The sequence below is a fragment of the Muscardinus avellanarius genome (genome assembly GCF_963383645.1).
Source record: "Muscardinus avellanarius genome assembly, chromosome: 3".
In the NCBI taxonomy this organism is placed as follows: domain Eukaryota; kingdom Metazoa; phylum Chordata; class Mammalia; order Rodentia; family Gliridae; genus Muscardinus; species Muscardinus avellanarius.
The window spans coordinates 48,750,856-48,774,842 of NC_137788.1; the positions used below are offsets into that span (position 1 = coordinate 48,750,856).

The 23,987-nt window shown below is 42.2% G+C and overlaps 1 protein-coding gene across 1 annotated transcript in view; it reads left to right on the forward strand.

The window, feature by feature from the left end:
- Window positions 1-23,987, forward strand: part of C8A (complement C8 alpha chain) — a gene marked incomplete at both ends in the record, with an annotated part of 61,422 nt that overhangs the window by 35,358 nt on the left and 2,077 nt on the right. Inside the window, 5 exons of the mRNA XM_080691428.1 lie at window positions 12,224-12,364; window positions 14,361-14,621; window positions 17,002-17,121; window positions 17,968-18,128; window positions 23,433-23,655. Coding sequence (XP_080547554.1) covers window positions 12,224-12,364; window positions 14,361-14,621; window positions 17,002-17,121; window positions 17,968-18,128; window positions 23,433-23,655 — 906 coding nt within the window. The remainder of the gene's footprint in view (window positions 1-12,223; window positions 12,365-14,360; window positions 14,622-17,001; window positions 17,122-17,967; window positions 18,129-23,432; window positions 23,656-23,987) is intronic.

Genomic DNA, 23,987 nt, shown 5'->3' on the forward strand with positions numbered 1-23,987 from the left:
TCATTACTGCAAAAGCAAGTTCAAGTTCCCAGTATCGAGGTGTCTTCCTGACTGCGCCATCCCAAGGCTGGCCACTCATTTTCTTTTGCACATTCATATAAATTCCACACTATTTAGTCTTTAAAAAACAATTTTCCAAATGCTAACATTTTCCTCTTCATCTTTTAGCAAGATCTGTTAAAACATTATGGCTGATACTTTTCTATCTCTTTAGTGCTGAACACAGTGCTTACTACATAGTGGGTGTTCAAAACAGGACAGAGAGCAGTAATTCCGATTCTTTGCCAGGGAAATTCATTAATTTATCTATCTCTCTACCTACTCTTTTTTTTTTTAATTAGGGTATTTTCTTGAGCATCCAGTATGTTTGTGCTAGGTATATAGTGGTTGTATCTACCTTCTTGCAGAACAATATTCAAATTCAAATACAGATTACAAGCCAACAGTAGGTCTCAAAATCAATATATGGTATCAAAAAGCAAAATTTTAAATAACAGCAAAAACAAGTAGAATAGAAAAAAACATAGTGGATTATAGGCAAGTTATTGCTTTAGAAAACTTTTTCCAGTCAAATAAAGACATGTATACATGTGCTGTATAATAATATAAAATAAATAGCTACTTTGAAATAAAAAAGAGTTTGGAAAATGATTCAAGCAGGTATTTTTTGAATCATTCAAAAATGTGAAGAGAAAGAATTAACATTTATTCAGCACTTCCTTGGTCCCAGGTGTGATTATATGTTTTCTCATTTAATTTTCTGGAGCACATTTTGAAGGATGATGTTATCCAAGTTTTAGCCACACAAATGCTAACGCTCATCAGGGAATCTAATATAGTCTCCCCCCTCATGACTTGGTGTAGCCCTTCATTTTGGCTCCTGTATTTTGGGTGGGATGACTAATTAATTGCCTAGGGTATTGGGCGGCCCCTCCTCTTTAAAATCTGTGGGGCAGAAATAGGCTTCCGATGTGGTTAATATTCAAAAGGAGCCCACCGACAAATTGTCCCAGGGATAATTACCTCAGCTCTGTTTATGGAAAACCATATGTCGATAATAGCACAATTTGCTATTTGTGAAGAGCTGATTTTCTATAAATCCGGAAAGTTAGTGTTGCTTTTCTATAAATATGGAAATGTGCTAATCATCACCTCATCTGCTGGATACCGCTAATAAATCAGAATGTCATTTACATATTAACCTACAAAGAACAAAAACATCTACTCTCTTTCTCTTTGACAAATAGTCTTTCTGAGTATCTGTCTCTTCCTTTTTTTCTCTGCCTTTCCTCTTTGTTACCATTTTTTCTCTTTCTGTATCTTTGATCTATATGACTTTAATGTATATCCAATTAATTGCTTATTTCTAAAAGCTGTTCTGTATACTATATATTCATGTCCTCAAGTGGCTGAGTTTGTTATGGGATGATTTCAGCAAACATACTGGCCTATGCTGGGGGAATCTTTTGTTCTTGGATTTGCCTTGGATCCTCCCTGGGTTTGTTCCAGAGAGTATACAAGGCAGTTTTCTTCTAATATGTCCTACATATCAAAGGCTTTTCCTCCAAATACAGAATGAAGCCATGAATCAAAAAATCAAGAGAAAACCTGGATGTTGGGAAGGTGAGATCCTAAAACTTCCTCAAGGGCTACAGCTGGCAGCTTTGTAACTTCTGCAGGAATTGTTGTGGCTTAGGGCTTGAACTTCTGGATTTGGATTTTTTTTCTCCTTCATTCCTCCTTTGGAGCTCTCGTTATTTGGCTACATGTTTTTTTATCCGGGTTTAACAAAGAGAGTAATGTATTCTCCATTCTGGCTTCTCTGGAATCTGATCTGGTTACAGAGCTGGCAATTTATTTTGGGCAGATCAGGTACTTCAAAGACACTGTTCTGCTCATTCTTCTTGTTTCCTGCCTCCTTTGCAATGCTGCTCCCTCATCCCTTGATGCTCTTGCTTACCCGATAAACTACAGATCACCTTTCTGAACTTTGTATGGGCACCCCTTCTTCTGTGAAGCTTTCCTGCCAACCCTCTGCCCTTTCTCTCATTGTTTTGTTTGTTCATACATTAATTAATTAGTTAATAATTAAGTCATTCATTCATTCAACCATATTCATGGACTTTGTGTCATGTGTCAGGTGAACAAACTCAATATGGTCTCTGTTTTTGTGATGCTCATTATCCCAGGGAAGGAACTAAAGAGTCCCAAGCTCTTTTTCTTTCTGCCTCTCCTCAGCAAGACCTGTCAACTTTATGTTTAAAGTATATGTGGACTTTTGCCCTCCCCTTCTTTACAGCTATCTCACTGGCCCAAACTAGCAGCATCTCTCATATGGATACTGTGAGGGTATAATGGAGATTTCTTTGTTCTTTCATTTGTTTCTTTCTTTTTTGGCTAGCATCACTATTCCTGTAGCACTCTAACATACCAAGATTATTTTTGCCCAGGATCTTTGTGTTGGCTGACCCATCAGTCTGAGATGACCTTTTCTCCCAGTTTTGTAGATAGCAATATTCTTATCATTAGACTTCAGTTTAAATGCTACCTTTTAGGGGGGGGCTTTTTTGACCACGCAGCCACATCTCTCTTTGTATTTTAATTCTTGGCACTTCACTATTCAGTTACTACCAAGCTTGCATACTCATTTGTTTACTGTCAGTCTCCTTTTTATGGAATGTGCATCCCATGAGAGCAAGGACTTAGTTTGTTTTGTTCTTTGTCACAGATCTATTTCCTAGCATGGTGCCTGGCATATCATAGGACTTAATAACCTGTGTTGAGTGAGTTAATGAATTAATCAATATATAATTGCAAGTATGATTAAGAGCCACACTGAAAAGGAACAGGTTGTAGAAATAGAGAATAACCACAGCAGGTGGGGAAGAGATACTAAGACTCAGCTGGTCTGGGAGAGAGTCTTTTATGAAGTAAAATTCCAAATGAGATGAAAGTCAAAGAATAAAGATGAGGCACCAAAGTCAATAGAGAACATGTACTTGGACAGAACAGACAGTTTGTGCAAGGGCTCTGCAAGAAGATGAGACATGGGATGTTTAACAAAGAGAGAAGGCATGTATAGTTGAAGCCCTTTGACTATGTGAAGAATAGCAGAAACTGAGGTAGGAAGAAGCCCAGAGAGGTCTTAAAGCATCCTCTGGTTGTGATAAGAAGGATGGACAATATCTGCCATGATGTGGGTCATGAAAGGGAAGCATGATAGTTTATGTCTGCAAATCATTCTACTGCTGTATAGAACACAGATTAAAAGAGGCAAGAGTCGACTCAGGGGAAATGGTTAGGAGGCTCTTCCTGATGTAAGTAAGGGAGAAAAAATGGAAATAGCAGAATATGGTAGACTCAGGATATACTTGAAAAGTAGAATTTATTTACACATAAACTGGGGATGGGTTATGAAATAAAAATTACTCTTTTCTCAAAATAATATTTCTACCACACACACGTAGGAGTTGAGCATGTGTGCATACTTGCAGGCTATGGTAAGAAGTTCATGGCATGTGTGTCTGGAGATACCAGCCTTCTAGAAGAGCTGCCTCCAGGAATCTGAAATATGGAAAGGATTCTAAAACAAAGAGAGCTCTCTGGTACCTGCAGGCAATCACAGTGCCTTTTTTACCCTAAACCCTGCATGGCTACCTTCCAAAATTTTTCTCTGTCAGAGACATCACCAAACAGATAGAGGTGGAAAAATAACTGGCTGCCCTGTGCCAAGCTCTGTACTGAATGCCTTCAAATCAGTCCTCTCAACGGCCACAGTGATCAAGGAGAGAGGAGACATTTCCTCATTTTTAATACTTTTCTTAGTGAATTGTAAATACACATCACACCGAGGTTCAAAGTGATGCAAACATACACGCAAATAGCTCGTAGAGTATTTCCTTCACTTCCTAACCCGTTCCCTTCTTCTCCATTTCTGTATATGTTAGTGAGATTTTTATAGTGAAAATTTGCATCACTAGCAAGTGCAAAATACACAAGATATTCTGAGTTCAGTCTACATTTTTCCCCTTCGTCCTACCTGTCTAGCTGTCTCAGCTGCTTGTTTATTAGGACTAACGACCTGGGAGCACTACTGTCCTTCTGCCTCTCTCCCACACATCTCCATTGGTCACCTGTTCAGTGTCCACCACCTGTCCTTTCTCTCTCCTCCATTCTCCTCCATTCCCTCTCTCCTCCATTCTCCTCTATTCCTCATGCTGTGCCCTGCTTTCTCTGCAGTTTCCCTCTAGTCAAGCAAGCATGCAAAATGTGAAAAGCATCAATGGCTAGATGGATCTTCTAGAGATGTCTTTGTAGCTTAGTAGGTTGTATTCTGCTCTGGACCTCTTTTGCCTAATGCAGATAGGGGTTGACACATTTGTTTCATCTCTGGTGCTCTGGTCCCTCAAAATGTAATATGAAGCAAAGTGCTTCCTATTGATTAAAGAATTTAAGAAAGTCTGATAGGGTACTTCTCTCAGGAATTCTGTAATAAAACCTTTGCATGGAGTAGAAAATTAAACAAAGAGACCTCAAGACTCCATTTGTTTGTGATTTTATGATTTGGGGCCATATTAAAAGGATTTTGCATAGACCTTACAGAAAATGACTTCCATTGGTGCTTGGATACAACAGAAATCAGCAGTGCACTGTGGCCCTGTCTCACACTGCAGGCTGTGGGGAAGCTATGGGATCCTTTCCTCTGAGGTTTCTTTGTTTTGCATCTGGGCTCTGCTATTTAGAAGCTAGTATATTGCTTTCCTGAGCCTCAGTTTTCACATTACTAAGCTAGAGACAATTATAGCTATTTCAAAAGGCTATTGTGGAGCCAGGCATGGTGGCATATACCTATAATCTCAATACTTGGGAGGCTGAGAAAGGAGGCCAGCCTCAGCAATTTAGCAGGATCCTGTTTCAAAAACAAAATAGGGCTAGAAGTAGCTCAGATTGAAACACACACACACACACACACACACACACACACACACGTACACATGCACACACACACACACACACACACACACACACTGGCTTCAGTAGGTATTAAAAACATCTAATCATGGTCTACAGAATTAAGATGTATGTTGGTGATGTGATACCAAGGAGTCTAAACTTTAGAGTCAGACATTTCTGCATGGGAATCTTGATTCTACAATATGGTAGCTGCATATCCCTGATCAAGGTATTTAGTTCTTCTGAATTTCAGCTTCTTTAAGATCCAAATAGAAAAGATAGCAAGGGTTTGTTTCAGAACAATTCCAAGTATATGTTACATGGCAAGTATTTAATAAATATTTTCACTTTTATTGCATGATATGAATATACTATAGTTGTTGAAACCATGGGCTCTGTCCTTACTAAATGCATGATCATGGGTGGATCAATCATTTTATGTCTCAATGTCCCTTCCCATAAGTTGGACATATTATCATTTGCCTCATAGAGTGATCCTGAGGAATAAGTGAACATGTCCACAGGGAATATTTAGGGCAGCTCTGGGACTCCAATCAGTACTCAAAAAACTTAAATTGATAAAGGAAGTTTTGAATCAGATTGCCTGATTCAAGTCCTGTCTCCACTATTTATTAGCCATATGATCTGCAGGCAACCTTTCTGTGCCATGGGTTTTTCTGCCTCTAAGACAATAGTACATGTCCCATAGGGTTGCTGTGAAATGAAACAATCTCTGTGAACATCTGGCCCAGTCCCTACATAGAGTAAAAGTTCAAAATCTCTGACCTATTATTGCAGTACTATGTTGGTGTTTGTCCATTGTCTGTTCTCTAACAGAATACCTGAGGCCAGATAACTTATAGAGAACAGAGATTTATGGTTCTGAAGGTGGAAAAAGCCCAAGAACATGGCACAAGCATCTGCCCAGTTTCTGGTGAGGGCCTCCTGCTGCATAATAACTTGGCAGAAGAACAGAGAGGCAAGTGAACAGATATGGAAGAGACAAAGCACTTTATAATAGTCAGTTCCACTGAGAGTGAACCCATTCCCACGAGAAAGGCATTCATGCCTATTAGTGACCAGATCACTTCTCATCTCTTTGTGGACAACTCAGTTGGTTACCACAACCACTTCTCAACATCATCACATTAGGAATTAACATGAGTTTTGGAGAGGAAAACACACTTTCAAACCACAGCAGTGATATTATTACCATATGTAAATATTCCCAATTCTCTAATTAGCAGCTGTAATTTTTTTTTTTTTTTTTTTTTTTTTTTTTTTTTTTTTTTTGGTGGTACTGGGGTTCCTGGAAGCCCTTCTACCTCCGGGCTACACTCCCACGGGCTACACTCCCAGACCTAGTTTTTAACTTTATGTGGAAACAGGGTCTCTTAAACCAGCAAGGCTGGCTCCGAACCAGCGCGATCCTCCTGTCTCTGCCTCCCAAGCGCGGGGATTACAAGCGTGCGCCACCACGCCCGGCTAGTAGCTGTAATATTAACTATTCAATTATCTGTAAGGTAAGGATAGGAAGAACTTTCTCACAGGGTTCTGTAACTGGTCAGCTCTGAAACACTGCTCTAGTGAAAGGGAAATCATGACCATTATGTCCCGCCTGCAGTAGCTGATGCTTTTGCCGTGGACTTGGAGACTCAGCAATCATGCCTCCTCCACCACCTGCCCATTTTTTTGATCAAGGTCATTCATTTCTGTCTTCACAGCTTCATCGAGTTTTGGAGGGAACACTCTTTCCATTTGTCAAGGTCACTTTGAATTCTCATCACTATCTTTCAAAGTGTTAACAACCCTGCCCAAATCAGTCCTTGCTCTCCATCATCCCTGCCTGTGATAGATGCCAGATAACACTGACCCTGGAAAGACCCTCCCAGCAACAGTGTAGTACATCCAACCATCATTGATCATCCCCTTCCAGTCAGAGTCCTTGGGCCAAGTGGCCACCACTCACACAACACGGATAAAAGCCACAAGGACAGAACTAAACACACTCAGTAAAGGTCATGTTCATTACCGCTCTACCCCCTTTTCCTCCCTCCTCCCTGCCTGCCTTTCTTCATTCCTTTCATTTTTTACTCAACAAACATTTACTAAGTACATTTGTCATGGGAAGCACTGTCTAGATACTAACATGGTGAATCCGGTATCAGGGGTCTATAGAAGATACCCGGGCTTCTCCTTGATATAATCATCTGATTATAGCCAGGAATGCTTTGTTTTGTGGAAAACAAAATTGGTTTCCTCCACAAGTGAACAAATAATTTATTTGCTTGTACACTGTACTTAGAATAAACGAAAATATTCAGTTTTAATAAAATGTAAATAAAATTTACATATAATAATTTTTAATATTTGTAAAGCAAATATACATTCATATCTAGTATTCAAATCAATCTTCATAATAGCTTTATGAGGAATTGTATTATTATTTCCTCCAATTTTATAGCGAGAAAGAGTTGGGATCCAAAGAGTTAAACAGCTGGATCCATTGGCAGAAAAACAGTGTACATCCAAGAATATGTAGAAAATGCCCACCTGAAGCCCTGCTTGTTCCAGGCACCACTGTAGCTTCTGGATGAAAGAGCTCCCATTGATTGAGAACCTATGAGTTCCCTACACATCTCACTGAATCCCCACTGCCATTCTGAATGTAAGTATTGTTATTAAGTACTTCAGGTATGGAAGATGAGATGCCGGAGAGATGAAGTCATTTACCTAAGGGCATGTAAGTGGGATTCAAACCTAGGTCTGAGGACATAGAGCAAATGAAGTAATAACAATAGCAATAACAAAATCAAAGTAACAAAACTAGCAAGTATTTATATTGATCTAGGCACGTTCTAAGCTGTGCCAGTATTTCTGGTTTATTTGTTTGAAAGTTTTAATTCTTAGCATGTAGCACAACAAAAGCATATTTGCAATTTAATGCATTTTATGATATAAAGTATATGTCATATGTTAACAAGTAATGCTATATAGTTCAACTTTACAAAATCTAGTATTCCTACCCCTTCATTCTAAAGTGCAAATGAAAGTGTTAAAATTATTTTTTTGATGTATGTGGTACTGGGGATTGAATCCAGGAAGCTAAACCCAAGGCCCTTTTTATTTTTTATATTGAAACAGGGTCCTGCTAAGTTACAGGGCACTGGCTTCCGACCCACAATCCTGCAAAGGTTTTATGCTTCCACAGGATGATAACGGACTCACAAAAATGTTTACAGAGGATTCCCCAAGATTAAGAAAAACAAAAGGAAGTGAAAAAACACTAAATTACAGGCCACGATGTGGCGCCATGACAACCTCAGCCTAAGGAGAAAAGGAAGGAGATGGAGAACCATCCACAGCTGAGTACTGCAGGTGAATTAACCAAGAAGATTAACCTTGCCCACTGGTAGGAGACTAACCTTTCCTTCAAGGGAGCACAACCCAGGTGTTAGTGGTGTAGCTAAGTGGTCGGATGCCTGCCCAGAAAGCAAGAGGTTCTAGGTTCAAAGACAAGGCACGCCTTTGAAGAACTTGATAACAATTCTTACCCACAAAATTGCTATCATAACTTACTGAATGACTTACAGGAATATGGGGCTTCAACATATTCCTGGATGTGCCCTGAGCCTCTCTCACTGTGCAGTTGCTCACACTTGTCTTTCCAGTCTTCCCAGAACTGTATTGGGGTACTTTCTCTCAGATGTTTCAGTGTAGTTAGGACTAAGCTCTGTGTCCAGGTATCACATTCACCTGTTTTCACTGCATGTCTTGTTCAAAACGTATTCACAGGTCCCTTCCTAGAGACAGAGGCTGACGCACAGCAGAGACTCAATTTCTTTCTAATTGAGTTGGTCAGTATTCTGCATACACTGTACTTTCTTTGGCTCTTTCCCTGCATTATACAGAGTCTAGGGCGGTATTTCACAGGGCCTGGGATGAACTAGACAATGAGGAGTATGAAGCAGATAGAAACCTGTTTGCAGAGGGTCCTGTATTCATGGCTGAACAGTCTGGGCTAACCCAGCAGTTCTTTTTCTATTCCTGATAACCAACCAGTCACCCCGAACAGACAGTCACTGGATTCTAACAAGCTCCAGGCCTGATCCCTCAGTTACCATGACAACCAGGCTTCATGGTGATGGATGGTATTGATTGACTGACAGACTCCTGGTGTCTTGGCTCTGTCCCCATTTCCCTTAAGTCATCTGCATACACATGGAACTGAGACACTTGGTATTATCCTTCTGATTTTGCCCTGGTTTTGAATTTCCATGTCTAATATTATTGAAAATAGCTTCATATTTAAAGAAGAGAAGCCGAGATGATGTCAAAATTCTTTCTAGAGCTACCCTTATTTCTTTACCTCATAGGCAATCTAATTTGTCATAGAAAACATATGTTTAGGACCCAGATTTTGGTTCTATCCCATTTGGTTACTGATTTATTGTATAATTTGAAGGAAGTGGCTTAAACTATCTCAATTTATTCCTCTCTAAAATGGGAATACTTATACCCATTGTGTAGTAGTATGTGAATTTCAACTGAGATGTCACATGGAAAATTCATGTCTTGCACAAAATCAGTGCTTATCAAATCAGGGTTCTCTCTTCATGCCCTTTCCTCACCCACTGGTGACCTCTCAGGTTATCATACTGCAGAAATGTCAAGGTAATTTGTTCTCATAAAACAAGTTGTTTTTGTTCCCTTATTCTCTAAGCTTTCAGCTTTAGAATCAGGAGCCAAGAGCCTCAGTGTATCCGGTGGCATTTCCAGCAATAGTAATAACAGCAGCACTTGACCATGACTGCCAGGCACTGCCTTGAGCGCTTAGCAAGGCATGGGCCCATTCGTGTGACCCTCACAGCAACCCAAGGAGAGAGATATTATTAAGACCCCCACCTTACAGGTGGGAACACCGAAGCCCAGAGAGATGAAACAATTTCCCAGAGAGTAATTGTGCAGGGTTGCAATGCTGGCTCAGGCAGTATCCATTTCAGAGCCTGGCCTTGGGTATACTGCCTCTGATGATGGCCACAATTATGCAGAGAAGCCAGAGCTTCTGAGGGTAAGCCATTGTCAGATAAAAGGCAGGCCTGAGACTGTAGCCTCAGCATCACCATGGGGCATACAGCTGTCTTTCTCTGAGCTTCTGTGTGTAATGAGGTAGTCAGGCAGTAAGAGCCTTGGAGTGCCCTTTTTGGGACCCACTATTGGCATGAGAGGAACATTTCCCTACAGAGTATCATGATGTAATAGAGCCTGCATGGAGTTTGGGTACAGCATACCTTGCTTCAAAGACCTGATTTTTGGGCTTGCTAGTCATGAGACTTTGAAAAAGTTACCTAACATTAATAGATAAGATTTGTTGAACACTTAAATTTGTGCCAGACCCTGTTTTTAGGATTCACATATAGAGACTATTATCATTCCCATATTAAAAAGATTGGGACAATGAGCCCTGTTTGAGTCAGTATTCCCACTGCTGTGACCAACATATCCAAAGACCACCACTTAAAGGAAGATTTATTTATTAACAGTTCTGGAATTTTCAGTCAATGTTAGGCTGAGTAAAGTCTGGGCTCAGGGCCTAGTGGCAGGAAGCAGAAAGAGCACAAGTGGAGAGACTGCTCTCATATCATGGAGGTTGGAAACAGAAAGAGAAAGCAGGCGGAGGAGGGGTGTATATATAGTCTCCAAGGCCATACCCCCAGCAACTAAGGCCACACTCCAGCAGCCAAGGCCACACCCCCAGCAGCCAAGCCCTGGCCCCATTATGGCTGCCTAGTCTATGGCAGGAGATCTGGGGACATTCCAAATACAAGGTCTTGAGCCTTGCAAACCTAAGAGATGATGTAGAAACGTACTTCTGGTTTAATAGAAAGAAAAAGTCAAGAAGTTGCGGGTTACTAGGTTGTGTTAAATACAACAATGTTGGAGGAATGAACGGGGGTAGTACACACTGGGGAGTGCAGGAAGTCTGTCTGGGGCTCAGTAGAAGAAAGAGGTAAGAGGACTTAAAGCCAAAAGGAAGGACACATGCAAAGACAGAAGTATTTACACTCTTCTCAGGTTTCTGGGAAGAAATGTCTTTTTTTTTTTTAGGTACTGAGGATGGAACCCAGGGGCATTCTACCTCTGAGCTATACCTCCAGCCCTATTTTTTATTCTTTTATTTTGAAACAGGTCTCACTGAGTTGCAAAGGGCCTCACTAAGTAGCTGAGGCTGGCCCCAAACCACAATCCTCTTGTCTCAGCTCCCAAATGCTGGGATTACAAGTGTGAGCTGCCACACCTGGCTAGGAAACATGTTTTAATGGAAGCACAAACAGGGCGGGTGAGTTAGCAAACAACCCCACCAGCCAGCCATAGATTAACCACTCATCTCACTAATGTGATCTCAGGAAATAGATGGTATAATTCTCTTTTCTCTTCTGAGGCTTTATTTGGGTGCAACCAACCTAGCAAAGCAACATAAGAGATAGATCATAGCAACCTGTATGGCATTTAGTTGTTGTACAGAGATAAATAATGCATTACACCTGCTGTTATCCACCTGATGCTTTTAATCTGAGGCATGACAGGGATTCTGTGTTCTGGAACCTCTGAAGTCAAGCTACCTGGTTCTGCCTCCGAGACACTTTGATGTAGCAGTTCCGCAGAGGTGTGAGGATGGATCTCAAACCTGTACCATAGCCGAGACCAAGAGGGAAGAATGCAGTAGACATGGTGGCCAGAGACAAGTCCTTTGGGCTTCTGGGATACCAAGCAGAAGCAGAAACAGCTCTTCTTGGGACCAGACTAGAGTGGGAAGGAACTTAGGGTCCCTTGCTCCTCCCTTGGGGATCAGGAGTATTTGCCACCGTGGCCTTTCTGAGCAGAATCTTGCTGTAGAGTAGAGGGTAGAGGGTAGAGTAGAGGGAGACCAAGTATTCCACATGGTCTCCCTCTACTCTCAGTAATCTCTTAACTTTGGCTAATCCCTGCCTGGCTATTTGACTCTGGCATCCTTCCTCTGACTACAATAATCGCCTCCTGCTCACATGTCCATTTCTTTACACTTAACTCTAAGCTCATTAACTTTCCTGGGTCCCCTTTATTTCCAGGATGCCTTGAACACAGTAAAAAAAAATAATTATTACTTATCAGTATTGTCTCAACTGTTCCTAAAGTGGTCTGATGTGTTCTTAAAGTTTCACAATTTCAGCATTGGAGGAAACCTTAAATCTTTTCTACCCTTAAAGTCTTTCTGCTGTACTCTTGACAGTCAGCCTCTTCTTGGTTCCCCCAGCGATGGGGAGCTCATTGCCTTCTGAGATAACTCATCTCTGCTTAGCCTTTGACTGTTTTAATGAGCTCTTTCATGCTGATCCTAAACCCGCCTTCCTGAGACCTCTGTCCTTTTGGTGTAAGTTCTTGCTCTTGAAACCATACTAATCATCCTTTTAAAATTCCTCTTACTTAAGGACTTGATCCAAGTTCTATTGGCCTTTAAAGAGAGACCTTTCTTTACTACTTCAGAAAAGCATTCCCAGTCACTTCAAATATTCCCCAGAGAATATGGCTTTAAATTTCTTCACCCCCATGCTTCTTCTCCACTTATTCTCTATTTTCTTTAAAAAAATTTATTGTGGCAAGAAAACGTAAGAGGACATGTACCCTCTTAACGCATTTTAAGCATATAATACTATATCATTAACGACAGGCACAATGTTATATAGGTCTAGCACCTATTCATCTCGCATAATTGAGATTTTATGTCTATTGATTAGAAGTCTCCCTTTCCCCATCCCCCAGCCTCAGGCAACCACTAATGCTTCTCTTTAATTCTATGAGTTTAACTACTTTAGATACCTCACATAACTAGAATCATGCAGTCTTCTCTGTGCCGGGCCTACTTCACTTAGCATAATGTCCTCATGGTTCATTTACATATTGTAGGGTATTCTTCTTTTTAACGCTGAAGGATGTTGAAAGGAAACCCTGCTTTCTTACCTCTTTTTTGAAATGCGGCTCCCAGAACTTTGCTCCAGGCACTGAGTTGTGAGATTTTCTCCTCCTTTATTTTATCAATTACAATGTTTACCTACTTTCCTCACCCTACTGAGCTGGGAGCAATCTAAACCTCCAAGATCTTTTCTCATCTGCTAAGCGCTGTCCATTCTGCACTATGTTCATACTCTTGGTATTTTGTCCCTGGGGAAGGATGTTACGGCTTTGCCAACTGAGTCTTATTTTGCTGTGCATCCATCCAGTCTCCTGAGGCCATTTTGGATCTTGAATGTTAATCTGAATTATCTCTGGCTTTTCCAAATTCTTATTCTGAGTAGATGGGCTGAGCCTGCCTGCTATGCCCAGCCCACCTCCCTGACATGGGACTGACTGGGGCCAGCTGGATGCCGGTGCCTCAGGACTCCAGAGGTTCTCCGCAGGAACATGGTACTGAAATGCTGACTATTCTTAGTGCCAGCTTCACTGCAGAGGAATCATCTGGAATACTAGCTTAAAATGCAGAGTTCAGCTCTCTTTTAGAAATCTAGACTCAGAATCGATAGAGGTGGGGCCCAGAAACCTGTATTTCTAATCAGTACTCCAGATGATCTCCACATGTAGCCAGGCTTAGGAATGATGGGCTTTAGAGTTCACTGAGTTCAAAGGCCCCAAACAAACTTGTTTGATCTGGTCCAAAGTTAACACCTATATCGGGCCCGATGGGATGGAAGCAGAGTAGTGGAAGATTATTACCCATTCCTACAGATATGGCCAGTTGGCCCAAGTTCTCTGTGAGAACTTTAGACCTTGCTCTGCTTTTCCTTGCATGTCTCCCTTCTGCCTTGTCCTCTCTGGCTTGTATCCTGGGTTCCAGTACTACTCTCAGCTGCCCCAACCCAGCCCCTGTCCTTAGTTTCCTGCAAGCTCCCTGTAGAAAGTTCAGATCTGGGCATCTTTTACAGCTTCTGAGAAGAGACTCCTCTTCCTGATAAACCGAGAAAGGTGACTTTTGGGACACAAGTTAATCTTCAGTAAATACATTGCCCAAACCTGCCAGCTTCTGGGACAGGATTTTACTTATTCAGATCCACACCCATTCATATTAGTTTTATTCTCAAGATGTCTCCATTACCCAACACGGGATGTACTGGGGATGTTACACAGTAGATGCTTATTAATTTTTTCTCTCAGTCGAGTTCTTTAATCTGATACAATACCTGGGATTAGTGAGAAAACCATCGATGTCTGAGCAAGACACACGTGAGGCACAGCCTCGGGCACAATAATTAACCTTTATGAACCTCAAGTATCTCCACTTTTATAAATGAGAGGTGTGGGCTTGGTATCTGAGGGCACTTTGGCTCTCAGGTTCTATGATTCTTTACAACTTACACTCTTTCCTTCTCCCCTAGTTCCCGACTTTGGAACTCCAGAAGGCAATTCTTTTCAGTCAAGTTTCGAGGCTCAACTCAGGCTGGAATTCTCCCGAGAGCTCGTGGCAGGCCGTCTCACATCCTTCATGAGCATAATCACTCCACAGGCGGCCTCCAGCCCCTTAATCAGCCCATCCCATCACTCTAATGTGGCAGCGCTCCATCGCTCACCTCAGCAATCACTCTGGCTTCTGCCCATGAATTCTTTTCATCCACTTTTGTTTATCACAGTTGAAGCATGTTTTAATCAAAACAATTAAATATGCTAAATCTTCCTCAATTAGTTATGCATTAAAAATTAAAAGTGCTTGAATGGAAATGGCAGAAGAAGCTCTTTGCCTCTTTGCGTGGGGCTGAGAGCTTGTGCTTGGAGTACCGCTTCCCCCAGGCACGTCTGCTTGGGGGGTACTCGAAAACTGACATTCACAGAGCAATGGAGGCTATGGCTGAAGCAGGCCTGGGAGAGGACAGACCCTTCTGTCTGGAAGTGGGAAACAGGCCCAGTGGGATTATGACCCTTTTCCAAGCTTGTAGAGGGTATCCATGATTGGGATTTGAAGGCTCGAATATTTCCTTGAGATTTGAATATTCTTTCTTTTAGAAACCCTTACCAAAGGACTCATGGCTTTCATCTGTTCATTAGTGTTTGCTTGTTTCATTCCTCAACCACTTATGCTGAACACTTACTGAGCTCCTACACCAGGGCAGGCACTGTGATGCCAAGCTGTTGAAGAGATGGTTTTTGATCTCCCAGAATTTGCAGTTTAGTGGGGGATATGGGCAAGTAAAGTTTGATCCTCAGTACCCTCTTGAAAATACTGAATCTAGTTCTTAGAGCAATTGAAAGGCCTAAATTATTTTTCTTTGTGCCTGCAAGAATAATCCTATAACTTATAATTACCTTATAGATACAATTAAAAGAATGATGTTTCAAAATACAAGCTCTAGTTTACAACTCTCAGAAGATCCTTTCTCTATTGATAAAGTTGGTCTATGGCCCATAGTTCATGTCTTGCTCCAGGCTACTGATCTATAGAACCCAATGTTGTCAAGCCAGTTTAGGCTTGAAATTGGCTCCATTCATTGACCAACTGTGTGATCAGGGTAAAAGGGCTTTACTGCACCAAGGATTATTTTTCTCATCTGAAAAATGCAGGTTCCTTCAGTGTATACGAATTCAGAGATATATAACATGGGACTGACAGTCCTTGTGAGGTCAAAGAGTTGGTCAAAGAGTCTGTTTTCAATAGGAATCTGACACCCTGGGGTGCAAAGAAAACCTGGACAAGACAAATTGTGATGAATGTGATCATTCAGGCTCAACGAAAATTGTAGCTCAGAAAAAAGTAGGAATTATTCTGATTCAAAAATGCTCATGGAGTAAATGATATTTGAATGGGAGCTTTGGTAGACTTTGGAAAGGTGGTAAAAAGGAAGGGAGGAAGACATTTATACTAAATGGCAAACTGTACAAAACAATAATCATTGTGGGCAGTGCGCAGGGTGCAGGGCCATGTAGAGATGGATGCTCTAGAATCAGTGCCTCAAGAAGACTTACTAGAGAACGAGCAAGGGAAAGAAAACTGGCATTTTTATCTATAATATACTTTTATTGCTGTATTGTAGTCTTACATCATAAAGTAGTTTAGAAAGGACATCCATGCATACCATACTTGGTGAGCTTCTCCCCTCCCCTGCTTCCTTCCCACTTTCTCCCCTTGCCCATACATGATACTGAGATTGGCACTGATAATTTCACATATATGTACAAAACATTTTTGGAAGCTGGAGTTTTTTTCATTACTTCTTCCTCCCCTGTCCCTCCCCACCTTCTCCTAGGCTCTCCCCATTGTTTCCCTAGGGTTCCTCCTTCATTATCTAAAGCTCCTCTGATATCCTGATTACTCCCTAGCTTCCGAATATGAGAAAAAACAAATGACCCTTCACTTTCTGTGACTGGCTAATCTCACTTAACATGATGTTCTCCAGGTTCATTCATTTTCTTGCAAATTACATAATTTTTTTTTTTGTGGAGTAGAATGTCATTGTGTGTGTGTGTGTGTGTGTGTGTGTGTGTAATGATTTTGTAATCTATTCATCTGTTCATAGACACCTAAGTTGGTTATGTAATTTGAATATTGTAAATTGTGCTGCTGTAAGGACCTAACATATTTTTTGTTTGTTTGTTTTTTGTTTTTTGGTGGTACTGGGGTTCCTGGAAGCCCTTTTACCTCCGGGCTACACTCCCAGACCTATTTTTACATTTTTATTTGGAAACGGGGTCTCCTAAGCCAGCGCGCGCAGCTGGCTTTGAACCTACGCGATCCTCCTGTCCATGCCCCCCAAGCGCGGGGATTACAAGTGTGCGCCACCATGCCCGGCTAGGACCTAACATTTTTAAACAACTAGCAGGTACAATGTATATCCCTTATCATTTCAAGAAATATTTAAATTGAAACTACACTAAAGAGAAAAATGAAACTAGGTTAACGAACTGGGACTTTGGCCCAGGTCCCTCAGACTCTATAGCTGAAGTTAACTTTTACTACTGTGAACTGGTTGTACCACACCAACTATGTATCATCTCAGCATTTTGTATTTCTCTCTCTCCCTATGGCAGGTATTACCACTGAAGATATTAAGACATGCGTAGGAGTTACCATGGGCATCGAGTATAATTTTGTAAAACTTGAAGGAAGTTTATTAGACGAGTGTGAACGTTTTGGAACTGGCAATGTTGGCAAGTATTTAGCAATGGATCTTCCTAAAAGAGAAGCCAAACTTTCCTCTGGACACGTAATGAAGGCCTAAGTGTCCTCCCCTCACCTTCCCCACAGCTGACTGATTCCATTTCAGGCAATAGTTGCACTGAAGAAGCTAAGTACCCTAAACTATGACTTGTATATGGTGACTTTACTTGAATCCCCATTTCCTGACACCACTTTGGAAATATTTGACATGTATGGGGGCACCCTCCTAGATTTCAAGTACAGGCCAAAAGTCCAAGCAAACCCTGGGATACAAGGAGTGTGTAGAAAAAAAAATTAGAAAACAGTATGCAGGCCTGAAGGCTCAACAGATGTCAGCCCAGAGAAGGATGCCTGCTGGGAGAGGAGAGTATGATGTCCCAGTCCCAGCTCAACGAATAATGATCATATGAGAACATTTGGTGACATTTCCTGGACAAGTCAATATGAGTGTTCATGCATTCAATCACTCATTCATTCACCAAATATAGATTGAGTATCTATTTTTTAGGGAAGAGAAATAGAGGATTCAAGGACCGTGAAAGAGTTTACAGTGCAATGAATGAAGTGCATATTAAACTAATTGAAGTTATATCCATTGCAACACATTACTCATGTCTCAGGACCTTAAGTCAAATTGTCTCCACTCTCTGGTGTCCTTTGTTCCTCTCTCCTTTCTCATAAAAAATACTCCCTCTCCTTTCCAGACGACTTTCCTTTTTTCCTGATCTCCTCCACTCACCAAACATCTGACCTCTTCTTTACATCTGTGCCCCCTCTGAGCCAACTAGTTCTTTGGCTTTTTGAGAAATGAACTGATGCAGTTGTCCTCGTGGTAGGAGAAAGTAACATGAAGGCCATGGCTGTGGAAGACATCATTTCACGGGTGCGAGGTGGCAGTTTTAGCCAGAGTGGTGGCTTGACACAAGACAGCAGCGCCATTACATACCGTGCCTGGGGAAGATCATTGAAGTATAATCCTGCTGTTATTGATTTTGAGGTAAGTCTTTTCGCAGTTGAAGAAACCTTACGTCCATGAGTAATGAAAGTGAAGCAGACCAGATAATTTCATATTTCTTATTACGAGTCCATCAAAGAACAAGATTAAATGTAACGGCACACTGCGCTGGTGGCCTTACCCAGACCTGACCAGACGGAAATGTGGCTTCAGTCCTGGGCTGAGGGACAGGGAGTCCAAACCTGCTGTCTCATCTGGGCCAAGGTTTACACTGGGGATCCAAATGTGCAGCAGGTTAGACCACTTTAAACAAATAAAACTTTGCATTTATACATAACATACTTAAAAAAGCATATCTGCTACCTGAGGGGTTGGCAAACTTTTCCCCTAAAGGGCCAGATAGTAAATATTTGAGGCTTTGCGAGCCACACACGGTCTGACACACAAGTGTCAGGATAGGAGTAGTAGCTGTTTGTCTTTTTCATTATCTTCTTTTTCTTTACAAGTCTTTAAAAATGTACAGCAGAGTATGGTTGTGCACACCTGTACTTGGGAGGTTGAGACAGGAGGACTATCGGCTTGAGGCCAGCCCCAGAAATTTAGCAAGACCTTCAGCAACTTAGTGAGACCCTGACTCAAAATAAAACAATACAAAGGGCTGTGGGTGTAGCTCAGAGGTATAATACCCGTGGGTTTAATTCCCATACAAAAAAAATGTACAAGCCAAAGAGAAACTACCTGTGGGTTGGACATGGACTGAAGCTGTAATTTGTTCTCCTTGACCTCCTCATCAGTGAACACTAAAACTTGGACATTGATTATGTTTTCCCCATTGAAAAGATTAGGAAACTGAGGCTTGGGGAAGCCAAGTGAGTTGTTTAAGGACACAGACTCACATGGGAGTGCACCTGGATGTCAGACCTGTGGGCTTTGTATCCAGTTCTTATGTCCATCCCAGCGCCTTTCCTAAAATGGTGGCTCACTACCACCAGAGGACATTTTGCTTCAATACCAGTCATGCCAGACTGAACAAAACCTGCCTTGAATTACTAATGTCACAAAGGGATGATCATGGTGCTTGAACTATAAAGTGGATTATCCTAGCAGTTCTCCAGATACGACTTTTCATATGCAGCGTTGTCCATTTTTTTTTCTTTTTTCAAAAGACCATATTTCAGACTTTAAGCAAAATATTATTTTCTCAACCATTTTTTCCCTACTCTAACCCATTTTTCTACATGTACTTATAAATCCCAGGTATGGCCGGGCATGGTGGCACACGCTTATAATCCCAACGCTTGGGAGGCTGAGACAGGAGGATCACACAGGTTCAAAGCCAGCCTCAGCTACTTAGTGAGGCTCTCAGCAACTTAGTGAGACCCTGTTTCCAAATAAAATATGAAATAGGTCTGGGAGTATAGCCGGAGGTAAAAAGCCTCTGGGTTCCACCCCCAGTACCACCAAAAATAAAAATAAATAAATAAATAAATAAATAAATAAATAAATCAATCAATCCCAGGTATGTTGGAATGCTGAGATAGGAGGTTTGACGCCAGCTTCAACAATTTAGCAAGAACCTGATTCAAAACAAGAAATAGAATAGGGCTGGGGGTGTAGCTCTCAGGTAGAATCCCCCTGGGTTCAATCATTGGTATTAAAATCAACTAATCAATCAATAAAGAAATAAAATGAAATCCCAGGCATGGATATACTTCCACTAAAACATATACTATAGTTAAACCTAACAGTCTATTTTTTTTTTTTTTTTGTGGGTCTGGAGATGGAACCCAGGGGCACTTGACCTCCAAGCTACACCCTCTGCCCTATTTTTTATTCTTTATTTTGAAACTGGGTCTCACTGAGTTGCAGAGGGCCTCACTAAGTAGCTGAGGCTGTCTGTGAACCGCGATCCTCCGGTCTCAGCCTCCCCAATGCTGGGATTACAAGCGTGTGCCACCACGCCCGGCTCCTAACAGTCTATTGTAACACCCTGCTTTCTATGAAGAAAAGGTTAGATGGATTAACCTTGATTTTATTTATTTGCTAATAAGTAAGGGACCACTTTCACACACCTGCAATTCACATCGGGTCTGAAAATTGCTATCATTGAGCTATTAGTGACTTGGGCAAAAACTGTAAAATTGATATCAGGAGGTGAACTGTGTGTTTGCCTTGAGCAAAACTTCCAAGGGAAAGACTGAGGTTCATAACTTAGAGACTGAAAACTGCCTTTAGCAGAAGGGACCAATATTTGGAAAGAAAGGGAAAATATAGTTTGAGTCCTGGCTCAACCATCTTTTCTTTTCTTTCTTTCTCTCTTTTTTCTTTCTTTTTTTCTTTTCTTTTCTTTTTTTTTTTTTGGTACTGGGGTTTGAACCCAAGGGCATTCTACCTCTGAGCCATACCTTCAGCCCTATTTTTATTCTTTATTTTCAAACAGTTGCGGAGGGCATCACTAAGTAGCTGAGGCTGGCCATGAACCTGTGATCCTCCTGTCTCAGCCTCCCAAGTATGGGATTACAAGGGTGTGCCACCACGCCCAGCTTGCCACCTTTTCCATATGTGATCTTGGACAAGTTATTTGACTCTTTGAGCCCCAGTTTCCTGTGCATAACATGGAGACAAAGTTAGGCAGAGAGGGTGGGAACTTAATAAAAGTTCTTTGAGCAGATAGGTCCATAGCTGGCAAGTGATGATGAGGCACAACTGGGGCCATGCTAGGCTGCCCCAGACACCCAGGATCTCTGGGCAACCCACACTGCCACCTGAGAAATGTAAAATGGACATATTCAGTCATGAGCAGGATTTAGATCAGAGATGTGACTTAGCTAGTGCTGTGCTTCATTTAATTGATTTATTATTATTATTATTATTATTATTATTATTATTATTATTGCAGTACTGGGGATTGACCCGGAGGCATTCTACCTTCGAGCCACACTCCTAGCCCTATTTTGTTATTTTAAAATAGGGTCTCACTAAGTTGCTGAGGCTTTTCTTGGACCTTCAATCCTCCTGTCTCAGCTTTCCAAGTACTGGGATTACAGGTGTGCACCACCACGCCTGGCTCAGTGCTGTGCACTAGTGAATGGTCATAGAGAAATGAAGGATGGATCCAAGTAGAGAGACCGCAGACAAGGAGACTTTGTTAGGGGATATTTGTGCTGATTTCCCCAGTGGAAAGTGTCTTAATTGTTTGCATTTCCCTAGGGCTCAGCAGTGTCTATTTCCAGTGGGGATTTTGAATGAGTACAGGAGCCATACTTTGTTGTTTTATGTTAGGTACATTATGTTTCTATGTTGTGTTGTGTATTGTGTGTTAGCTTATGACAACATAAGCTAAGGCAATTGCTAACACAATTGCTACAGCACCTGCCTTCTCTGAATCTATTTGTTCATCTGTAAAATGGAGATAACTGCTGTCATCTTTTAAGCTCCAGCAGTCTTAAGATCTTCCCTACTTCATCTCTCTCCTCTCTGGTCAGTCCCACCAGTGTACCCCAGAGAGGCTTCCTTCCTGCTTCTGGGGGTCCTGGGAAGGGGAGTGTGAGATAGGGGACTGGATGCCAAACCCCACTGCAAAATCCCACAGAAGTTGCCCTATGATCCTGGCCTCTGTTGGAACTGAGTCATTCAACCAGGGCCATGGGGCAGCCTATTCTGCACCCATGTCCTAATGATGGGGCCACAGTGACTGAATTTCCAGTAAATGATCTTCTCTCCTTGGCTGGGGGCCTGACCAGTCTTGATATCACCTGCCTGGTAACCTGGGCCACTGCCCCTGACCATATGCCAAGGTCTGTTTACCCACAGGTCCTCCTGTCCATGTTTCCGGGAATCAGGTAGGGCTATTGCAAGCACTCCCAGCTCATTGTTGCCAGAGAAGTGGGACTGCCCCAGTGAGGCCGAGTCCCATTACTGACTTGCTTTGTGACCTCTGCAAAGTACTCCCCTCCTTGGGGCCTCAGGTTCCTTCCCTGTAAAATGAGAGATCTAGAAGACATCTTGCATTTTATTATTCTGTCAAAATACACAATACCATGGCCATGCTCAAGAAAACCTTATGTACATGTGATTTGAAAAAACACTAGTTCTTTTTTCTTCTTTTACTATCACCACATCTAACTAATGAAAATGGTGCTTTATCATATTATTCTTCCCCCTTAGAGTGGAAATTCACACTGCAGATCACAAGGATTCTAGGAAGTAGGCACTATTCCCATTTTATAGTAAAGAGGACCTGGCTTAGAGGGGCAGATAAGAGTCCTCTGGCCACACAGCTAGCAAGTGAGTGGCATTTATTTAGTTTTCACTGTGTGACAAGGTTTTCCCTGTGTCATCTCCCTTAATCCTCACAGTAAACCTGGAGGGCAGGACGACTATTCTCACTCTACAGATGAGGGAGGAAGGCTCAGTGTGTCCTGTGCCAAAGACCACATGGCTCGAAGTAATAGAGCTGGGATTTGAAGCCAGGTTTTCTGGCTTCAGGTTCAACATTCTTCCTACCACATCTACTGCTTTTTAGTCCAAGGTAATTTTCCCCCCAGGGGACATTTGGTAACGTCAGAAGACAGTTTTGGTTTTCAGAACTGGCAGGGTGTTGCTGGCATCCAGTGCACCGAGGCTTGGATGATGCTAAACGCCCTGGATTTCCAGTAAGTGATCTTCTTTTCTTGGTTAGGGACCTAACCAGTCCTAACATTACCTGCCTGGTGACCTTGCCATGCACTTCTACTTTCCGAGGACAAGGGCCCTTCCAAATGAAATGCAGTGGTGCTGAGGCTGCGAAACCCTGGACTCCAGTGGAGCCTGGATTGGGCTGCCTTGAATGCACGTCTCCCCTCGCTAGCACCAAGCTGCCATCACTAGGGCTCAGCAACAGGAGCACAATAGCCTTGACCAATGCCTACATTGAAAGATGCCAGTCAAAACTAGAAAATACACTGAACACACAGACCCATCGTATCTTCTTGCGTGTTAAAAGTGCAGGAGGTGGCAGGTAAGTTGGCCCATGTAACTTGTAAGGCCCTCTCTTCCTCTGGACTAGAAGAGCACAGTTTTCAGAGGTAAGTAGGTCTGTGTTCAGAGTGGCTCTTGCATGTAACAGTTGTGATGCTGAGCCACTCACTTGGACACTCTGATCCTCTATTTCCTCAGTTGTGAGATGGGCATTTAAGCCCTGTTAGCAAGAGTAGCTGCCAGGATCCCAGGTGGTTAGAAAAAGCTGGGGTCTGCCTCTGTGCCTGCCATGGGGCAGGTGACCTGAAAGCTGAGCATTTAGCTCTTGGGCTCTGGTAAGGTGAACAGAGCCCACAGAAGGCTCCTATGTTCCTTTCGTGACTTCAGATACAGCCCATCCATGACGTGCTGAGACATACAAACCTAGGGCCCCTGGAGACCAAACGGCAGAACCTGCGCCGAGCTTTGGACCAGTACCTGATGGAATTCAACGCCTGCCGCTGCGGGCCCTGCTTCAACAATGGGGAGCCCATTCTGGAGGGCACCAATTGCCGCTGTCAGTGTGGCCAGGGTCGCCATGGCCCTGCCTGTGAACAGATGGAGAAAGAGGGTAAGATGCATATAATCTGCTTTGTTCCAGCCTGGCCTGGATCAAAGGGGCCAGTGCAGACAGGACTTTTGGGGCTCCCAGTTTCACCTTTCTGTGTCCATCACCCACTCTCCTAGGAACCCACACTCAGGAGTTTCCTGATTCTTTAATTTTTCTCCCTGCCATCAAGACCCTTTATTGTTTTAGTTTTCTGGAAGTTAGAAGTCTAAAAACTTCAGGTGCATGGCTAAATTGGTTCCTTTTGGTAACTGGGGGAGACTGTACTCCATGCCTCTCTTAGGCTCCAGGTGGCTGATGGCAACCCATTGTAGCCCTGCATGTATCTGCTTCCA